We start from the raw sequence: 18,804 nt of genomic DNA on the forward strand, positions 1-18,804 counted from the left end.
GTAGATTACATAGAAGCTATTCTGGGGCATCTGACAGAACTAGCAGGGTGACATCAGACTAAGTCCTGCAGACATGCACGGGCCATCTAAGATCGTGTATACTAGAATCAAATTTGAGAAACATTTAAAATTTTTAAAGCCTTTCCCCTCTGGCCTCCGCTGGTTCTGGGTTACCTCTTTCTCCTGTCTCCTTATTTAGTAACCCTGTGGTCAAACATTCCTCAAAGGTCTGGGGCCAATTTAGGAAACACCTCGGCCTTCACAGTTTTTCCCTTTGGAGCCCTATTATCAAAAATCACCTTTTCAAACCTTCTATCATAGATCCGGGCTTTCAGCGGTGGCACCGCGAGGGTGCCACACGCTTCCAACATCTGCTGATCGATGGTACCATAGGCTCGTTTGCTCAGCTAAAAGAGAAGTTCAACCTTTCTGACTCAGACTTCTTTCGGTATCTTCAGATTCGACATTTTCTCAATTCTCAATTGCCAAAAATTTCAGTTACTACAGAGACCACCACAGTGGACAAAATCCTGTCCCTAAACCCATCCAGTAAAGGCCTTATTTCTAAACTATACAACATTATGTTAGATCTTACCAGTCCTTCAGTGGACAGATTCAGGAGGGCCTGGGAGGACAACCTGGGCCTCACCATAACTGATGATGTCTGGGACTCTGCTCTTAGATTGGTTGACTCCTCTTCCCTTTGCGCTCGCCACCGGTTAATCCAGTTCAAGGTTGTCCACCGGGCTCATATCTCCAAGGCCAAGCTGTCCTCTATGTACTCTGAAATTAGTCCACTATGCTCCAGATGTAATGTTGTGGAAGCCACTCTCAGCCACATGTTCTGGTCTTGTTGACAGTTAAGTAACTATTGGGGAGATGTCTTCAGTATACTATCTAAAGTCTTTGCCACTAGATTGAAACCAAACCCTGTTGTTGCCCTTTTTGGGGTTCTGGATGGTCAACCCATCTGAGTACTGTCAAAAAACGTTCTATAGCCTTTGCCCTACTTCTGGCACGTCGTGCCATCTTACTTAGATGGAAAGACGCCTCCCCTCCATCTCACTCACAATGGCTGCAAGATGTTATGTCCTGTCTAAAACTTGAAAAGTTTAAGATTTTCACTTAAACAATCCCTTGGCACTTTTGAAAAAGTATGGGGTCCTTTCTGCGTACATTTCCGGCTCTAAAATGATCAACAATTGTAGCAACTTGGCTGCATGATACATAATACAACCCGGGTCCTAGATGTGGTGGAGCGAACACAGCACTCTGGCAGTGGCAAGGGGTGGGTGGGTTTTTTATTTTTCAGGGCTTTATAATTTTGTTTTTGCTGTGTATTTCATTTTCACATATTTTGTTGCATTTTAAGTTTTGCCTTATCATTGCTGTCAATTCATTGGCTCTCTGGAAATTCTGTTCTGTAGTGCAGTGATATATTTGTACTATGTCGATAACTTGAACTGTGGGCTTTTGGTGGCCCTAGTCCATATCCCTGTCACTGTACTGTTTACATACTTGTTTTACACCCAAATCATAGACTCTGTGGGAGCCTACAATTCGCTGTCGAGATGTTTCTATTATTATGTGAAAATCAATAAAAAACATTTTGATTGAAAAAAAAAAAAGAAATTTAAAGCCTAAGATGTTATGTTTCTCTAGAATCTTGCAATGATGGTACTGAAAAAGCTTTTTATCAAGGATTTACATAGCTTATTTATATTAAATTAAATCAATCTTTATTTATATAACGCTTTCACATACCAAGAGGTACCGAAAGTGCTTAACAGGTAAAATAACAATACATGAAAAACATCAGCACAACAATAAAATAAACAATAAAAAAGGAAAGATAGTAAAAAGCCTGACCTGATGATGGTGCTCTCTGAAGTTAAAAGCCAATGTAAAGAAATTTTTTAAAAGAGATTTAAATTTATTCAAGGTTCTGGCAGACCTCACAGAAAGAAGGAGAGAATTCCAGAGTTTAGGGGCTACTGAGGAAAAAGCTCTATCTCCCCGAGTCACGAGTCAAGTCCTGGGGACTAACCGCATTTGTTCTTCCGATCTCAGAGCTCTACAAGGACGATGATAGTGCAGAAGCTCAGAAAGATGGGGAGGTGCCAGACCATTTTTAACATTTAAAAGTCAAAAGTAAAAGTTTAAAAGAAATTCTAAAATAGAGGCAGCCAGTGAAGGGAGGGCAGTACTGGAGCAATGTGCTCCCACCGTCTGGTCCCCGTTAAGTTGAGTTCTGGGTCAGCTGTAGACGGCGGAGGAGAGACTGGTCAATCCCAGAATAAAGGGAGTTGCAGTAGTCCAGTCTAGAAAAGATAAAAGCACGAAAGACCTTTCTAGGGTATCACAAGGAAGATAAGGCTTACTAATTAGCCTCAAATGATAACAACTGCCCTGACCTACCTGTCAAATTTAAGGTTAAAATCAAAGACAGTCCCAAGATTTTTAATAAAAGTAAAAGAGTCCAGAGAGCCAACAGCACTGTTGCATCCTGCAGGCAGGTCAGTTTTCCCAACACTAATGTCCTGTGTTTTATTTTCATTTATACAGAGGAAATTCATTCACGTTTTACCATCCCAAAAGCAATTCTGTAGATTTTCAATGCATCGATCTCCAGCAGATTTTAAAGGCAGATAAATTTGGATGTTGTCAGCATAACAATGAAATGACTCTTGTTTTACATACATGACATGAAAATGTCAGAGAAATAAAAAGTTTGCGTTCTGGTTCGCTCATAAAATCCGATGGTATAGGAAATGAAGAGGTAGTAAAACGTCACTTTGTGCTGTGGTAGCAGGCATGAAAAATAAGAAATAAGTCATTTACAAAGATTTACGTGGCAGAGCACTTCACCCCACTTATAAAAAAGAAAACATGGGGCTTAATTGTACATTGCAAGGGGTTCGTCCCTTAGCATTAGTGTTAGCATTAGCATTAGCTGGGTCAGCTTAACTCACGTCTCAGACACAGTAAAACATAACTTTATATCAGTAGCGACACTTACCGATTGCATTAATGGTGAGGCGCGCAAAGTTGGAATTGCCCCTCTTTCCAACCACAAGGTGGATGCCATCTTTGCCTAAAATTCGCCATTCAGGCGCAAACAGAGCGCGGCAAGCAGAGATGCAGGTACATTATTACCTTAATGAATTTAATCCATTTGTCTCTGGTAGTTTGGGCCGCTGCTACAGGGAGACTAAAACACGTTGATGTTGGTTTTGGCAACTGACAACTGAGCAAATGACATGGGAGCTCCAATTCGACATCGTCACACAACGTGTTGCTATGACAACTGCGGAAGGCTGAGCTGGTGATTTCAGGAGTGGAAGAGGGGCTGGCTTATTCAAATAGCCTCCTGTGATGACGAAATCCAAGCAGCAATTTAAAATCACGCGTTTGCGAGTGTTTACCTTGTTGGCAGTTCTGCTGTGAACAAAGGTCCCAGATGGAAAAACTCGACTGTCTTCAAAAGAAAGGCTTTCAGGGAAGTTAACACTCCAGTCCAACACCAATACACGTTTTAACTTGAAAAAGTACAATTTCCGGGTGATGACTCCATTAACAACACTGACTACCCAGGGACCTACATCAAACTACTGGACATATATGATGATTCCAGTAGTTTTATGGTGGATTCACTGGTCTGCCTACAAGAACTTGTTATATCTGTCTGACTGTACTGATAAAACCTTAAAATATGACTTTGCCGATTAAGCTATGAGGCTAAAGATATGTGGGAAAAATTAAAGCAGACACCTCGTCCTCTAAATCCATGATCCATAAATGGAACTATTAGGAATAATTCCATATATTTACAGTCTGATATAAACATTTATTAGATTATGTTCACACACACACACACACACCCAAGAGCCAGATTCAGAAGGACTGACAGGGATTTACAACATTCCTGCATCTAAATCCAGGAAACTTGCGCTTATTTCCTCTCCCATTTGTTTTGATGTTTTAAGGTATTCCTCAGATGTGAGCAGCTGGGTGATGCTGCAGCATCAGCTGAGCTGCTTCCAAACATGAAATGGAGAATCAACCTGCTTAAAAGCATACTCTGGAGAATCCTCTGTGGGCCAGAAACTGCTGAGGCATCCAGAACATCCAGGTTCCCGATGGAGGAAGGTCATCTGTTCTAGAAGATCATGAAAAACAAACTAATCGGGATGTTTCAGGAATCGGACATGGACTTCATTCTTCCAACAGTGGGTCTCTGACAGAAAGAAATATTAAAAACCCACGTGTATGATGTGTTGTTGGTCCGAACGGTGACCTTTATCCTTTTGTAGCAAATTTAGTCTGAGCACATTTAGAAATCCTGGTCACACCTCCTGTCGCTGCTTTCCTCAAATCTTCTCCAACATGGGAAGTGACTCTTGATGCCCCACACTGACATATAAACACACACACCCAGACACTCAGAGCTGCCAGATTTCAGACACATCAGGTTAAATTTAGCTCCAAACTAACCCGAGTCCAAACACATTTCCCCTGGACAGCCAGGAAGTGGAAGGACAGGCGACTCTCCGTGTACCTGAGGCGCTCCTTAAACCAGGAATTCCATCTTGTCCTGGTCGAGTGTAGAAACGCTCCACAATAACTTATTGTTTCCAGGGGGAAGTGTGTGTGCGTCACCACGTGTCAGCTCTGTGGATTTGTTTTTTCCCTGCTGCCAGTCTCAGAGTCCGGCCTAGTGAGGGCCAGTTATTATCGTCCTTTCGCTCCCTTTACCTTTCTGGTAGGAGCCAACATACATCAACACAGTCCGACAGATATCTGCTAAAATGATCAGAAAACAAAACAGCCACCAGCTGAAGCAACTGTTTTCTGGATGATGTTATCAGTCTCTCTCATGGTTGTGCAGGAATTCTGGTCCACTCTACTTTTCAACGTTGAGGTCTGAACTTTGACTGGATCATGTCAACACCTTGTTTTCTTTTTCAGCCGTTCTGTTGTAGATCTGCTGCTGTGTTTGGGATCATTGTCCTGCTGCATGAGACAGTTTCAGCCAAGCTTTAGCTGTTGGACAGATGGACTCACATCTGACTCTACAGTACTTTGAAATCCAGAGGAGTTCATGGTCCATCAATGACTGCAAGCTGTCCAGGTCCTGTAACTGCAGAAAAAGCCCAGATCAACATCATTATGTTGTTTATTTTTACCAAACGTCCACATTGGCTGATTTAGTTCTTATGTTATCAGACACTTAATTTTATCATAAGCCTACCTGACATGTTTCAGTAGTCTTCCCTCTTCATCAGAGGGAGGGTGTAAATGGTAAAATGATCTGCACTTATATAGTGCTTTTATCCAAAGCGCTTTACATATATGTCACATTCACACACATTCACACACTGATGGCGGAAGCTGCCATGTAGGGCGCTCAACCACAACCCATCAGGAGCAAGTAGGGGTTCGGTGTCTTGCTCTGCAGGTGTGGTTATAAAAACATTTAATTTTTCTCAGCTCTTTACTCAGCTTTCAGCATCATTCAGATAACAACTTTATACGGTTAAACTGGATCAATAATTAGATAAACCAATAGAAATTATGTTTTTCCTGCATGTTTTCCAGCTGTGATGGGAGTTCTGTCAGTGTCGTCCTCTCAATGTGTAATTGTAAGACGGGTTGATTTGGACTCTTTTCTTCATGTGTGTTCAGGTTCATCTGCTCTCAGATGCCCAATCAGGTTCTTCAGAGCATCAGCATCATCGACACTCCTGGTATCCTGTCTGGAGAGAAACAAAGAATCAGCAGAGGTGTGTTGCTTCCTGACTAAAATTACCATTTGTTGGGTCAGTAAACCATGGTGTCAGCTGGATGAAACCAGCTACCAGCAGGAGCTGCAGCTATGAACTCACATGAGCACGTTGGAAAAGGTTGCAGCACTGCAAAAATGAGCTATTTTAACATCAGAAAAAAACACTATCTGAATATCTGAAAACCAGATAAGCTAAACAAGAGGATTTTTATTATTTAATTTTTTTTATTATTTTGCATAAAAAGTAGAGAAAGCATTTACACCAAATGCAACAGTAGTAATGGATTAGATAAGGTTCAAGGCACCTAAAACATTTTACATGGAATCCATGATTCATTTACACACTGGTGGTGGGAAGATACTTGTCCATCAGGAGCAGCAACCTGACCACCTGAATGGAGGCCAGTTGGTTGAGATGTCATGCTGAGTGCCAGATTGAAGCAGGGGTCAAACCATCAACTTGCCACTTAGTGGACAACCTGCTCTCCACCTGAGCCACCAACCATACTGTGTGCAGTATTGAACTATGAGTTCTTGAATTCTTGTTTAGTTTCTCTGGTTTTCAGATCTTTTCTCACAAAGTGAGACAGAAACACTGAAAGAAGCATTGACAGGAATCAGTCTTTCACCACTTGTTTTCACTTGGGTCTGGATATATCTTATTTCAGGAAACCTTACCCAAAATTATCTGCCAGTGCAGAAAGATGATTATTCATCTTTCTGCACTGGCAGATAATTTTGCTGGATTATCGTCTGAATATTCTCAAGTTAAATGTTTTTTTTCCTGTATTAAGACAGCATGTCTTTGCAGAAAGTGTGAACTGGTGCCAGGAGTTCTTGAAACAAGTTTTCCAGCTAAAACTGCGAGTGAACGGTACAAAAAGATCTCAAACAGCATCTCTGTGAGATCATTTAACTTAACACTTCAATGCTGTAGGTATTATTTGATACATGCAGTTTCTAAGACCTTCTGCATCACTTTATGGTAAAAACTCAAATAAACTAAAACTCAAAGCAAAATAAGATTGGATCACCCTGATCCAGAATCCTGTTTTTCAGGATCACCAAATCCAGATTTCCAGCATGTAACTCAATGTGGGCTTCCGGCTATGTGAAGAACAACAGGTAGAAGAGCCGGTATGGGGTCACGTGAAGTGATTTTTATTGTGAGACAACACACAGAAACCATAAACATCCACTTCTACCTATGACACCTCTTCTGAGCCACAACACATATAAAACAAGTACATGTCCTACCAAGCTACATTGTGGATAGTGTGAAAACATCTTGAAGAAAAAAGGGCTCCATGTCCACGTGTTACCAGACTAAAGACTGTTCAGGGTTCCTCATCTGAGGAGGGGAGGCACAGCATCAACATCCAGCTTGTGGGCGACGCTGACCTCATCATTACAAACTGTGTGCTGAAATGGCCGGGGTGGCATCATATTAGGGGACAGCGCCGATCCATTCCTACCATGGCTGATGATGCCCTTTCTTGCCGTGGCCACACCAGCCCAGGCGTGCTTCAACGCTGCTCATAGCAGAACGAGATGTGCAATCGAGCGTTTAAATGGAGTTCTGAGGAGACGTGTGCATGCCTTAACTACTTGCGGGTGGAACCACAGGGACCATGTAACATCATTCTTGCATGTATTGTCCTGCATAATATTGCGACCAGGTGGACTGTCCTCTCTATGACAATGTTAATGACACACCTGAGCCTCATGTGGAGGTACCAGACCAACCTGTGGCATTCTGTAAGAATGAGGGATGGATGGTACATTTAGTGAGGAATGTAATCATTAGAAATGTCTTTTTTGACAGGGTCTTTTGTGATTATGCAGTGATGAATAATAGAAAAATTGAATATTTTATTTGCATTTATTTTTGGATTTGTTTGGGGGTTATTTCATTGGGACATGATAATGTCATGTTTTTATTTTTGCTTTACTCTGCTGAAAGGCTTAATAGGTAGCCTATCCGCCTATTTAACCACTTTATCACTGGATTGGTTAAACAAGTCAGGTGCAAAATACAAGTATAAGCATGTGCACCAAATAAAAAGTTCTATTATTTGATCAGCTGTTTCTTCCTGAAAAATCCACCTGCCCTCTGTTGGGATCAGGATAATCCTGTTTTTTTGGATCAAAGTTATCCAGATTCTACTCAAAAGTTTTGAACAAGGGTTTTACCCGGATAACTACCAGGATTGGATTATGTGATCCAAGTCGATGTTGGAATCCAGATTTCCCTTTTGAACAACCCATTTTTAAGATTTGATTCTACCGATAACCGAAATCTGATCGCAGTGAGTTTGAACAACCGGCCCTTTGACATATCATATAATTTTGACGTAATAAGTGATAAATATACAAAAATTATTTTTGTAAATATTTTTTCACTTTTCCAGGTCCAAAAATTAAAAGAAACAGACTTTCTCCCCATTTTCCTTGGGCCAGGCTTTGAAGCGTGAACTAACCAAGTTTTGGATTTAGTAAATAAGTAAGAAATAAATTACATTATTAATAATTCTGTTTTTACCAGGTATACCACTCTCTAAACAAGATTAAAACGAATTTTTGACTGAATCTAAGATTATAAGAGTTGGTTAGAATATTTTGCAGTGAGATTTGGTCTTGAGTCCAGTTTGGAAGGAAGTTACCTGAAACACCTGACAAACCACTGACATTAACTTTATGAACGGTTGCCTTGGAGACGATAAAATGTTCAGTGTGAAGTTCTTCATCCCTCTTTTTAGGCCCGCTCTGCTTTGTCCTCTCATCTGTTTCCTCTGATGAATCAGAGCTGCCGATTTGTGACCGCAGAGTTTAAAAAATGCAGATCTGAAACCAGAGACGTTGATGCAGCAGCTGACTCTCAGGCATGTTTCACAATTCATTTCAATCTGCTGTTACAAGCATGTCGTGTCAGTTAGTACAACTCCAACTCCATAAAGAGTCGAGATATGGTGTAACATGCAAACAACATGCAGACAAATCTCATCAAGCCATATTTTATTCCCAGTAGAAGATAAACATATCAGATGATGAAACTGAGACATTTTATAATTTCATGGAAACATGAGCTGATAGTGAATCTGATGCACCAACATGTCTGGAAAAAGTTGGAACAGGAGCAAAAAAAGGCTGGAAAAGTAACTGGTACAAACCAGAAACACCTGGAGGAGCATTTAATTAATCAAGTTACCTGGCAACAGGTCAGTAACATGACTGGGTATAAAAGGAGCATTTCAGTCTCTCAGATGGAAAGATGGACAGAGCTTCACCAATCTGAGACAAACTGGATCTAAAACTGTGGAACAATTTCAGAAAATGTTCCTCAAGGTAAAATTGTGGAAATGTTGGAAAAAATATTAACATATTTGAGAGATTTGAAAATCATTGCAATCTGTTTTTATTTGCTTTTTGCACAGTGTCCCATTTGGAATTGAGGTTGTTTACTAGTCAAGTAAAATAATGTGTTTCATTTCCAGATTTAAAAAAAAATCTATTTCTTATGTAAAATCTAACAGGGATATGACTTCAAACAGATGTTTAAATATTGTTGGAATCAAAACTTTATGAAAGGGTTTTGTATAAATATATTAAAAGGGGAAAGACCCCAGTGAAAATATTTTTGACCAGAAGAAACAGAATCTGTTCTGCCCTGAATGAGTCAATCTTGTAACAAAACTGAGAGGAAATGAGTGTTAACACCTTCCCTGTTAAAAACATGGACTGAAGAAAGATTTACTTGGTATCAAAAATGAAAGAAGAACAAAACAATCTCCCCCAAATAACCTTCTTCCTCATTTTTGATAAAATATTGCAAAAAATTTCAAGTGAAAAACAAAGTGAAACCTGTAAAAATACCATACACTTGTCCATTATTCTGTACATCACACCCACTTATAAACCCACCATCCACCTTCTAGTACTGAGTCGGACCTTTTTAATTCTTGGTGTGATAGATGGAAGCAGGCACTGGAAACCTTCCTCAGAGGTTTTCTCCATATTGACATGACATCATCACACAGTTGCTGCAGGTTTGTTGACTGCATCCATGATGAGAATCTCCCGTTCCACCACATCCCAAAGCTGCTCTACTGGACTGAGATCTGGTGGCTGTGGAGGCCGTTGGAGTCCAGTGAACTCATAGTCATGTTCTAGAAAGCAGGTGGAGATGATCTGAGCTTTTTGACATGGTGCATTATCCTGCTGGAAGTAGCATCAGAAGATGCTCCACTGTGGTCATAAAGGGATGGACATAGTCAGCAACAAAACTCAAACTCAAACTTTATTTATAAAGCACTTTTCATGCTGGGGCAACTCAGGTAGGCTTTGATGGTTAAATCATACTCCTGAGCTACTCCTGACAGCGACAAAAATGTAACATTTTATAACTTCATTGTGTCATGTTGCCAGCCCTCGTGTGCACATCTACATGAATTTTTTATGTACGAAGGTCGCCTGTCTCGAGGTTGCGCAAGTTCCCTAGGACATTAATGGAGAAGGAGCGACGCCGCCTCCCGTGTCTCGAGCCCATAAGACTGCTGACATTGACCTCTCAGGGCCAGTTAGGTATAAAATGATATCGTCAGCATATAATGAAATTTTTATTTATTTATTTTATTTTTTCCCCAATATCAATACTATTAATCTCTTCATATGTCTATATTGTTACAGCGAGTGGTTCAATTGTCAGATTAAATAAGAATGGAGTCAGCTGACTTCCGTGTCGACAGCTCTTGGACAGGTGGAATTTTTCATTTCATATTTGGGCTTGCAGATTGCTCTACGTAGCTCTGATCTAACCAATGCATTTTTTTTTACCAAGATGAACTTTTTCCAGAACACCAAACAGATCTGAAGTAATTAAACTGGTCGAAATGAGGCACATTTAGTAGCATTTTTTATCGTTTTTGTGTATTATTGCTATTATTACTGTTCATATACTCTGGAAGGAGTCCTTTTTCAAAGAAATCTTTAAGTGTTGGCATAAAAATTGGCTCAATTTGTGGCCAAAAGACCTCATAGAATTCTACAGTATCCATCCAAACCTGGAGTTTTTCTGGAGGGGATTGACTTAATTGCTTGTAGCACCTCATCAGGGTGAACGGAGCACTTAGCTGTTCTTTTTTATCTTTTAATGACAGAAGATAAGGACATCCTTTCCAAAAACGTATAGATTTTTCTGAGGGGTTTTCTGACAGATGAAGTTGTGCATAAAAATCAAGAAATGAGGACTTTATTGCGTCATATTTCAGTTACCCCATTGTGTTTCGTGTGCATTTTATTGCATTGTCTATCCACTTGTTCTTTTTTAAGTTGATAGGCTAGGAGTCTGCAAGGCTTATTACCAAATTCTTGATATTGCTGTCATTTGGTGCATAGACATTAAGCAGCATTAGTTCTAGCCCATATAGCATCCTGCAGATTGGTACAAGCCTGCTCTCTGAATCAAGTGTACTGTTCCCAAAATATGAAAGGCAAACTTTTATGGATAAGGATTGCTGTGCCCCATTTCTTGATAGTGAAGCTGGAAAAATAGACTTGTCTAACTCAGTCCCTTTTGAGTTTTTTGTGCCTCTTGTTGGACAGATGAGTTTCCTGTAAGAAAGCCATGGCTACTTTTTCAGGAAAGTGAGAGCTCTTTTCCGCTTAATTGGATGGCCAAGACCTCTGACATTAAATGATGTTACGTTAAGTATATCAGGTATACTGAGGTTTTCTTGTTACATTTGACCATGTTACAACATAATTGAAAAAACAGGTAAGAAACCAACCACCAGGTAAAAGAAAAAAAAAAAAAAAAAAAAAGCCCGTAGAGTGTGAGGGGCCCCCTCTATCCCCCTCGACTAGGCAATCCCATCAAAACAGGTAATACCCTCAAGTTGACCATGTTGGGCTTGTGACAGTTAACCAACAACAGCACATATCTAGCATGGAGGAATAGGCAGGGGAAGATTAGCCTTAGTCCCCCCCTTAAGTGATGTTCTTATAATTAGTGTGCAGGTTGAACAAGAAAATATGTCCTTCAAATCTAGAGCAGCATTATGTAAAACTCAACTTAAGACAGATTATTAAAAGGTTTAAAAAATCAAAAGGACTCAAGCACCTACTGCTCACATCCCAACAATTACTTACTCCTCAGCTTGTCCCAATACTAGGAATGCATTATCTAAAACAAAATGGCAGATAGATGCTGTAAATAGTCAAAAAAACAAAAAAAAAAAACAAAAAGCAAACTGTATTAAACAGTATGCACCTGCTGATATTAATGTCTCCCTCTGACTTGGAGCAAGTTAGCATAGGTTGGGACCAGGTCAACCATATGGGCCTATTTCAACTCACACAGGTTAATGTTAACCCAGGTGAACTCACCCCTTTTCATGTATGAGAAACCGTGTTATCGACATCACAAAAAACCTCTGACAGTTTGTCGCTGCAGCCAGCGTGGTCTCGATTCTGTCGAGCATTTCCTCTGTGACGACTATCCGGGCTTCGGCCTCAATATGTTTGTCATTCGCCGTCACTACACTTTTCATTTCACCCAGATTGTTCTCCACCTCTGAGATGGAGTTTGTCAGCTCACCCGTTCAGCTATTGATTCCGTCCAACTTTGTGCCAAACTCAGTATGTTGTGCTTTTAGCTCTGCTAGCATGTCAGCTACATTAGCCATGTTACTAGTTTCGGTCTCGGCCGGCGGTGTTGTCTTCGCTCTCCGTGAACTTGTTTTGCAAGCTATTGTAAAGATGACACACTCCATTTCTACTGGGGGTCTTGGCATAGCCTGTTTCAGATGGTCCTGTTTGGAAAAGTTTGGGGTTAAATTATGTGCGCAGTTGGCAGGAGCTTTTGCACTATGCTACCATCTCGCTTGGGCTCTTCCTGTCTTCCTCATTCGTATGCTCAGTTTGAACTTCAGTAAATCGTCTTCATCAAGACTGCATGACTAGATGTGATTAGCGTACTACCATGTGATTGGCTGGTTAGGTGTTTGTGTTAACAGCGGGTAAACAGGTGTACCTGACGAAGTGTAGGGCAGACACCCAGCTGCCAGGTTACCCTCCTTTCAGTCTAGTATGTTTTGGTTTGTAATATTTTACACTGAACCTGAACTCCTCTTAGGAAACTGCCCTTTTTTCCGGGGTGTGAAGACTTGATGAAATGTTCAGGGATCTTGCTGAACTGTGTCCCTGTTGCCTCTGCACTAAGCTGGGAGAAATGATGACATCAGTGAAACGCCTCAGCTGGGCGGGTAGAAGAAAGAATGGATGGATGGAGGGAGGATTAGAGGGAGGGACAGAGGACCACAGGAAGTACAGGCCCTCCTTCCATCTGGAAGCGATTAGATCTGCTCAGCTGAGGGAAAATTCCTCCTGAGAACGTTATTCAACTGAAATGCAGGCTGAGGCAGCATGGCTGACCGATAAAACTCCTCCATGCAGATGCTGACGGTTCAGTGAGGTCATCGCTGCTGTTCAGGAATGTTTCAGATGATTCAGGCACATTTAGCAGCTTTGTTTGGACTCAGCTAGCTGAACATGTGTGTTCTTCAACAGATTTAAAACAAGCAGCAGTTTAACACACATCACAACCACTTCTTATTTAGATGTTAAACTTGGTGAAGGAGTAGTATGTGGTTTGGTACTGATATGGAAGGAGGATGGTGAGGAATAATCAAAGAAATCTTCTGCCAAATGTTACAAACTGGGACTACTAATGTGTTTTGTTGAGGTGTTCTGCAATAATGTTCTAGTCACTTAACATGTTATGTCATCAGAAAGGTCCAGACAGGATTTTGGATACATATTTATACATATATATATATATATGTATATGTATATATATATATATATATACTACCGTTCAAAAGTTTGGGGTCACTTCCCTATTGAATCCCATGGCAAAGTGACCCCAAACTTTTGAACGGTAGTGTGTGTATATATGTATATACACACACATTAGTGCTGGGCAACTAATAAAATAGTTAATCACGATTAATTGCATTGTGGTGATTAATCGTCCTTTAAAAGAAGGCCTACAGCTATGTAAAGAAAATGCAGTAAATTTTGGTTTACAAACACGACTCTGGAGCTGCAAGTGTCTCTCTGGACACTTTGGAGTTTTATTTAGCTGGCTGAGGGAAAAATGGCTCTTTGGATTGGAAAGGCTGCAGACCCCTGCACTAAACACATAAACAGGTTTAGCAGCAGTTTTCTTATTAAACACCAACAGTTTAAATATTTCTTAGTATATATAAAATCACATATTTATGAGAAAGAAGGATGAAATGTTCAGGATTTACTAACTAAATGGTAAAAAGTCAGCAGAGTCTTGATGGGCCAGATGGATGGGCCCGTGGCTGGATCAGTACAGGGCAGAGAGCTCCACTCTGACTCAGACGCCAGCAAGGTGGAGGTGGGATACTGGTATGGGCTGGTATCATCAAAGATGAGCTTGTGGGACCTTTTCAGGTTGAGGATGGAGTCAAGCTCAACTCCCAGTCCTACTGCCAGTTTCTGGAAGATACCTTCTTCAAGCAGTGGTACAGGCAGAAGTCAGCATCATTCAAGGAAAAACATGATTTTCATGCAGGACAATGCTCCATCACACGCATCCAAGTACTCCACTGCGTGGCTGGCCAGAAAAGATCTAAAAGAAGAAAAAATAATGACATGGCCTCCTTGTTCACCTGATCTTAACCCCATAGAGAACCTGTGGTCCCTCATCAAATGTGAGATCTACAGGGAGGGAAAACAGTACACCTCTCTGAACAGGGTCTGGGAGGCTGTGGTTGCTGCTGATCGTGAACAGATCAAGACACTGACAGAATCTATGGATGGCAGGCTTTTGAGTGTCCTCGCAAAGAAAGGTGGTTATATTGGTCACTGATTTGTTTTTGATGCCAGAAATGTATATCTGTAAATTTTTAGTTGTTATATTGGTTTCCCTGGTGAAAATAAATAAGTGAAATGGGTATATATTTGGTTTTTGTTAAGTTGCCTAATAATTATGCTCAGTAATAGTCACCTGCACACAGATATCCTCCTAAGATACTAAAACTAAAAAAGCCCCACTCCAACTTCCAAAAATATTCAGATTTGATATTTATGAGTCTTTTGTGTTCATTGTGAACGTAGTAGTTGTTCTATAATAAAATTAATCCTCAAAAATACAACTTGCCTAATAATTCTGCACACCCTGTAGAAGGCTTGACTGGCGGCACAAAAGTACATTTACAGTATATTAACAAGTACGTTTCCATTGAAATATTCATTTCAGAAGAGTAGTAACTTGTCACAAAATTTGACAGCTTAACCTATTGATAATTTTGACAACAGATTTTATATTAATAAAATAAAAAAGACTAAAATGACTTGTTATAGATTGGTTAAACCAGTTATATTAACATCCAAACATGCTCAATATTCACATTTTTCCATGGTGTTCTTAATGTTCTTAAATGGTATGTTCCTAAAAAGTCCACATTATTAGACTGCAACCATTATTTTGTCACAAATTTCTCATGTATTCTCACAAACAAAATACAGTGGAAGATTCATAACTCTTTTAATAGATCTTCATAGATGATGGTGTTTCTCTTTCCAGCTGCAGCATGTGAGGGATAAAGAACAGCGTCTGAACCTTGAGCTAGAAAGGCTGCGTAATCACCTGCTGGAGATTGAAGATTCATACACAAGAGAAGCCCTTGCAAAAATACAACTTGCTTAATATTCTGCACAGCCTGTAGAATCTCACAGCTTCTAGATGGTGAGGAGAGAGAAATATTCACAATATGCACAATAACTTCCATCCATGCACCTTCACTGCTTCATTATCCGGATTTCTGGATATAAATTCTCTAAACTGTCATTTTTAGCTTCACTGTTTAGCTTAATACCTCTGCACCTGCAGCCTCTGGGAGTTAAGTTTCATCTCGCTATTACCAAGATTCACCGAACCAGAGGCAGAAGAAGGCCCGATTTATGCTTCAAGTTCATACAAGTCAGAAAACATGCCTTACCTTTGCTGTCTTGCCTAAAAACACATTTATTAAAATAAATGAATAAAAAGTTTTTTATTGTCTTTTGGGAGCAGTTTCTCATCCAAGAATCACGATGTTCTACCATCTGCATGGGTTTAGACAAACAAAGAGAAACGTCGGTTCTTCTTCTTCTTTCTTAAGTTCCAGACAGAAAACGTTTCTTCATTTTAATAAACCCGCTCTCTCTTTATTACATCAGACGCACTGCTGCAGCAGTAAGGGAGACATGGACGCCATGTTTCTGTGATCAAAGCTAGCTGCCAGCAAAAATTTGCATTTGGGGGTTTAGGGCCTTGCTCAGGGGCCCACAGTGGTTTTTACTTTAGTTGCCAGCCCAGGGACTTGAACCCAGGTTCTCCAGACCCAAGCCCACTTCTGTAATCACTTCGCGACCATATCAGACAAAAAGGAACACGAGAAACCTGAGAAATAACAAGGACTCGAGACCTGGAGAAAGCCTGGAAGGTAAAGGCAACATCAGTAACAGTGGTCATTGGAGCACTTACCCGGAGACACCCCATAGAGCCAGGAACCTCCAAGTGCTGCAGTCAGTCCCTCAGAACAGACCTTCAGAGAGAGTTTGAGTCAAATGACCAAAGGCCTGCTAGGCAGCAGTCTGGCAACAGTTCGACAAGGATGCCGACTCTGTGCTCGAGGCAACAGCGAAGGAAGATGTGGACTGAAGTCTAAAAACGATGACGAGAATCATCATCGGTTTAGCTATGGAAAGATTTGGGGCAGTAAAGAAGATGAAAAAACATCCTTCACTATGAACCAGAGAGCAGCAAAGATCCATTCCGTTTGCACGTGGCTTTTTTTGTGTGCACGTTCAAATTTGTCCCGGACACACCTCCATTTCCATTTTGGAGTCACTCCCAAATTGCGAGCAATTTCCTCCCAGCTTCTATTTAAAATATGCTTGTCCCTGTGCGACATGACATCATAAAGAGACAAACACTCACTCCAGGGAAGAACTTTGAGTGACCAGTTAAGCTAACATACAGGTCTTTGGGTGAAGCTGGAATACATGGGGAGAACATTCAAACTCCACACAGAAAGGCCACTGCTTGAACCTCCCCTCTATACTTCTATATGTGCTGCAAAAAGGGTGGAAGATCATTTCAAAATTTGTGCAGCAAGAAGTTTTTATGATGGAAACTGTTTGTGACTGAGCACAGTATATATGATGATCCCAGCTGCATGTTTAGCTCCTGGCTGCAGCCTGTCTGCAGGGTGGAGCTGCTGTTTGCCCACCGGGCTCTGCTCCATGATCTTCTGTCATTCTGTCGTCACAGGGTGGAGTTTCACTGCAGGGTTCAGAGCAGACATTCACTTCCAACCACTTGGCATCTACTGGATATTTTCAACAACTGTTGGTTCTCTGTTTGGTTGCAAGGCTTCACAAAAACTACCTGACAAATTTAATTAAACTTTGTGAGATTTAATTTTGGTGCGGATCTTTTTTTTCATTTTTTTGTCACTTTAAATCTCATTTAAATTTTTTTTAAACTTTGCATAGAAACAAAAGCCAGTGTGAATGTATGCTAATGCCCAGCAACAAAGAAAAGATAAAAACAGTACAGATGTGGGGGATACTTTCTCTACAATATATCTGTTGCTAAAGTCTTCCTAGTCAATCTGCTGCTGTTCTGCTTTGAATAAAGTCCGTTTTTTAACCTTTTTTTTTCTTCAACACTAGAAGGAATATTAATTTACTTTGACTTCCTGTGGACTATAATCCATAGTCTACAGGAAGTCCATGGTTCCTCTTTCTTCTAGCTCAACTAAGACGAAAAAAAAGAAAAAAACACACACTCTTTTGAGCTACTAAAATGTTTGCTTTTAACATTCCTCATAACGTTAGAGCTCTATAACCAGCCTGTGAGGGACCAAGGATGAAGAGAGCACAGGAGCTTTTTCTTTTTTAAAGAAGAAGTCTTTTAACATTTATTTTATAAGAAAAAGAAACAACAAAAATACTAATTTCAAAGTAAAGGTTCTGGGCCCATAAAAGTGGTCAAATAAACAGAATGTCAACATAACAAACTGAAAACTAACAAACTGACACACAAGGGGAAACTATACTGGCTTAGACTGTTTTGGCACAAGAGGGAAAACATAAAATAACTATCTCCCAACTAACTTAGATAAACTTCATTCACAACAAATTTAATTTAACAATAATTTAGGCTAACCTAATAGGAAAACAGAAATCTAAATAATCATAATTCTACATAAAGAATAACAAATAAAGTAATACAAAACAATAGAAAACCTAAACCCCTCTCCCGCTATTCTCTTCTAGAATGAAAGAGTCCAATTGGGCCTCCTCAAGGGAGATCCACATCAGCTTAGGCCTCCCACACACACTGGCAACTCAAAGGAAAACACATATTAACTGAAACCAAACCAAATTAACAAGGTGACAAAAACAAGTCAACTAAATGTGTGTACCCAGTTCGTCAACCATCCTGCCAAACTTGCTGATAATACTGAAATATAAAAAAATGGCAAGTATTACAAATAAAGTGTGTATTGAATTAACTTAAATAAAGAAAGAAGGTTACCAGACCAGGCTCAATATGTGTGGCTGCCTAGACAGCCTTCATACAGCCATAAACACCATCATAAACAAGTGAAAGCACCAGCTGGAGAAGATGTCCAGAGACGCTAAGTGCTAACAACAATGCTAGCAGCACAGGAAACATCACTTTTGGTAGCGTTTAACACGGCATTCTCTAAACTGAAAACCAAGCTGGATGATATCCAAACTGTTATTTCAGATCACCAACAGCAGAGTCCTCCACCAGCTGTCACATGCAGGGGCTCAGTTATGCTCTACGTTAAATAAGCATACAGAGTGAGATCCCAGCCACCTCGCTGAGCTGTGTTTCACAGCTAGCTGTTAGCACTTAGCCTAGCTGGACATGCTAAACCTCAGTAGATATAAACATAGATCTGGTAGGA

At 40.3% G+C, this 18,804-nt stretch overlaps 1 protein-coding gene across 1 annotated transcript in view; it reads left to right on the top strand.

Moving 5' to 3' along the window:
- ehd4 (EH-domain containing 4) overlaps positions 1-18,804 on the top strand; it is a 51,877-nt gene that overhangs the window by 12,610 nt on the left and 20,463 nt on the right. The window contains exon 3 of the mRNA XM_041971340.1: positions 5,686-5,783. Within this exon, the coding sequence (XP_041827274.1) occupies positions 5,686-5,783 (98 nt within the window). The remainder of the gene's footprint in view (positions 1-5,685; positions 5,784-18,804) is intronic.

This window comes from Melanotaenia boesemani, chromosome 20 (assembly GCF_017639745.1).
Source record: "Melanotaenia boesemani isolate fMelBoe1 chromosome 20, fMelBoe1.pri, whole genome shotgun sequence".
Lineage (NCBI taxonomy): Eukaryota > Metazoa > Chordata > Actinopteri > Atheriniformes > Melanotaeniidae > Melanotaenia > Melanotaenia boesemani.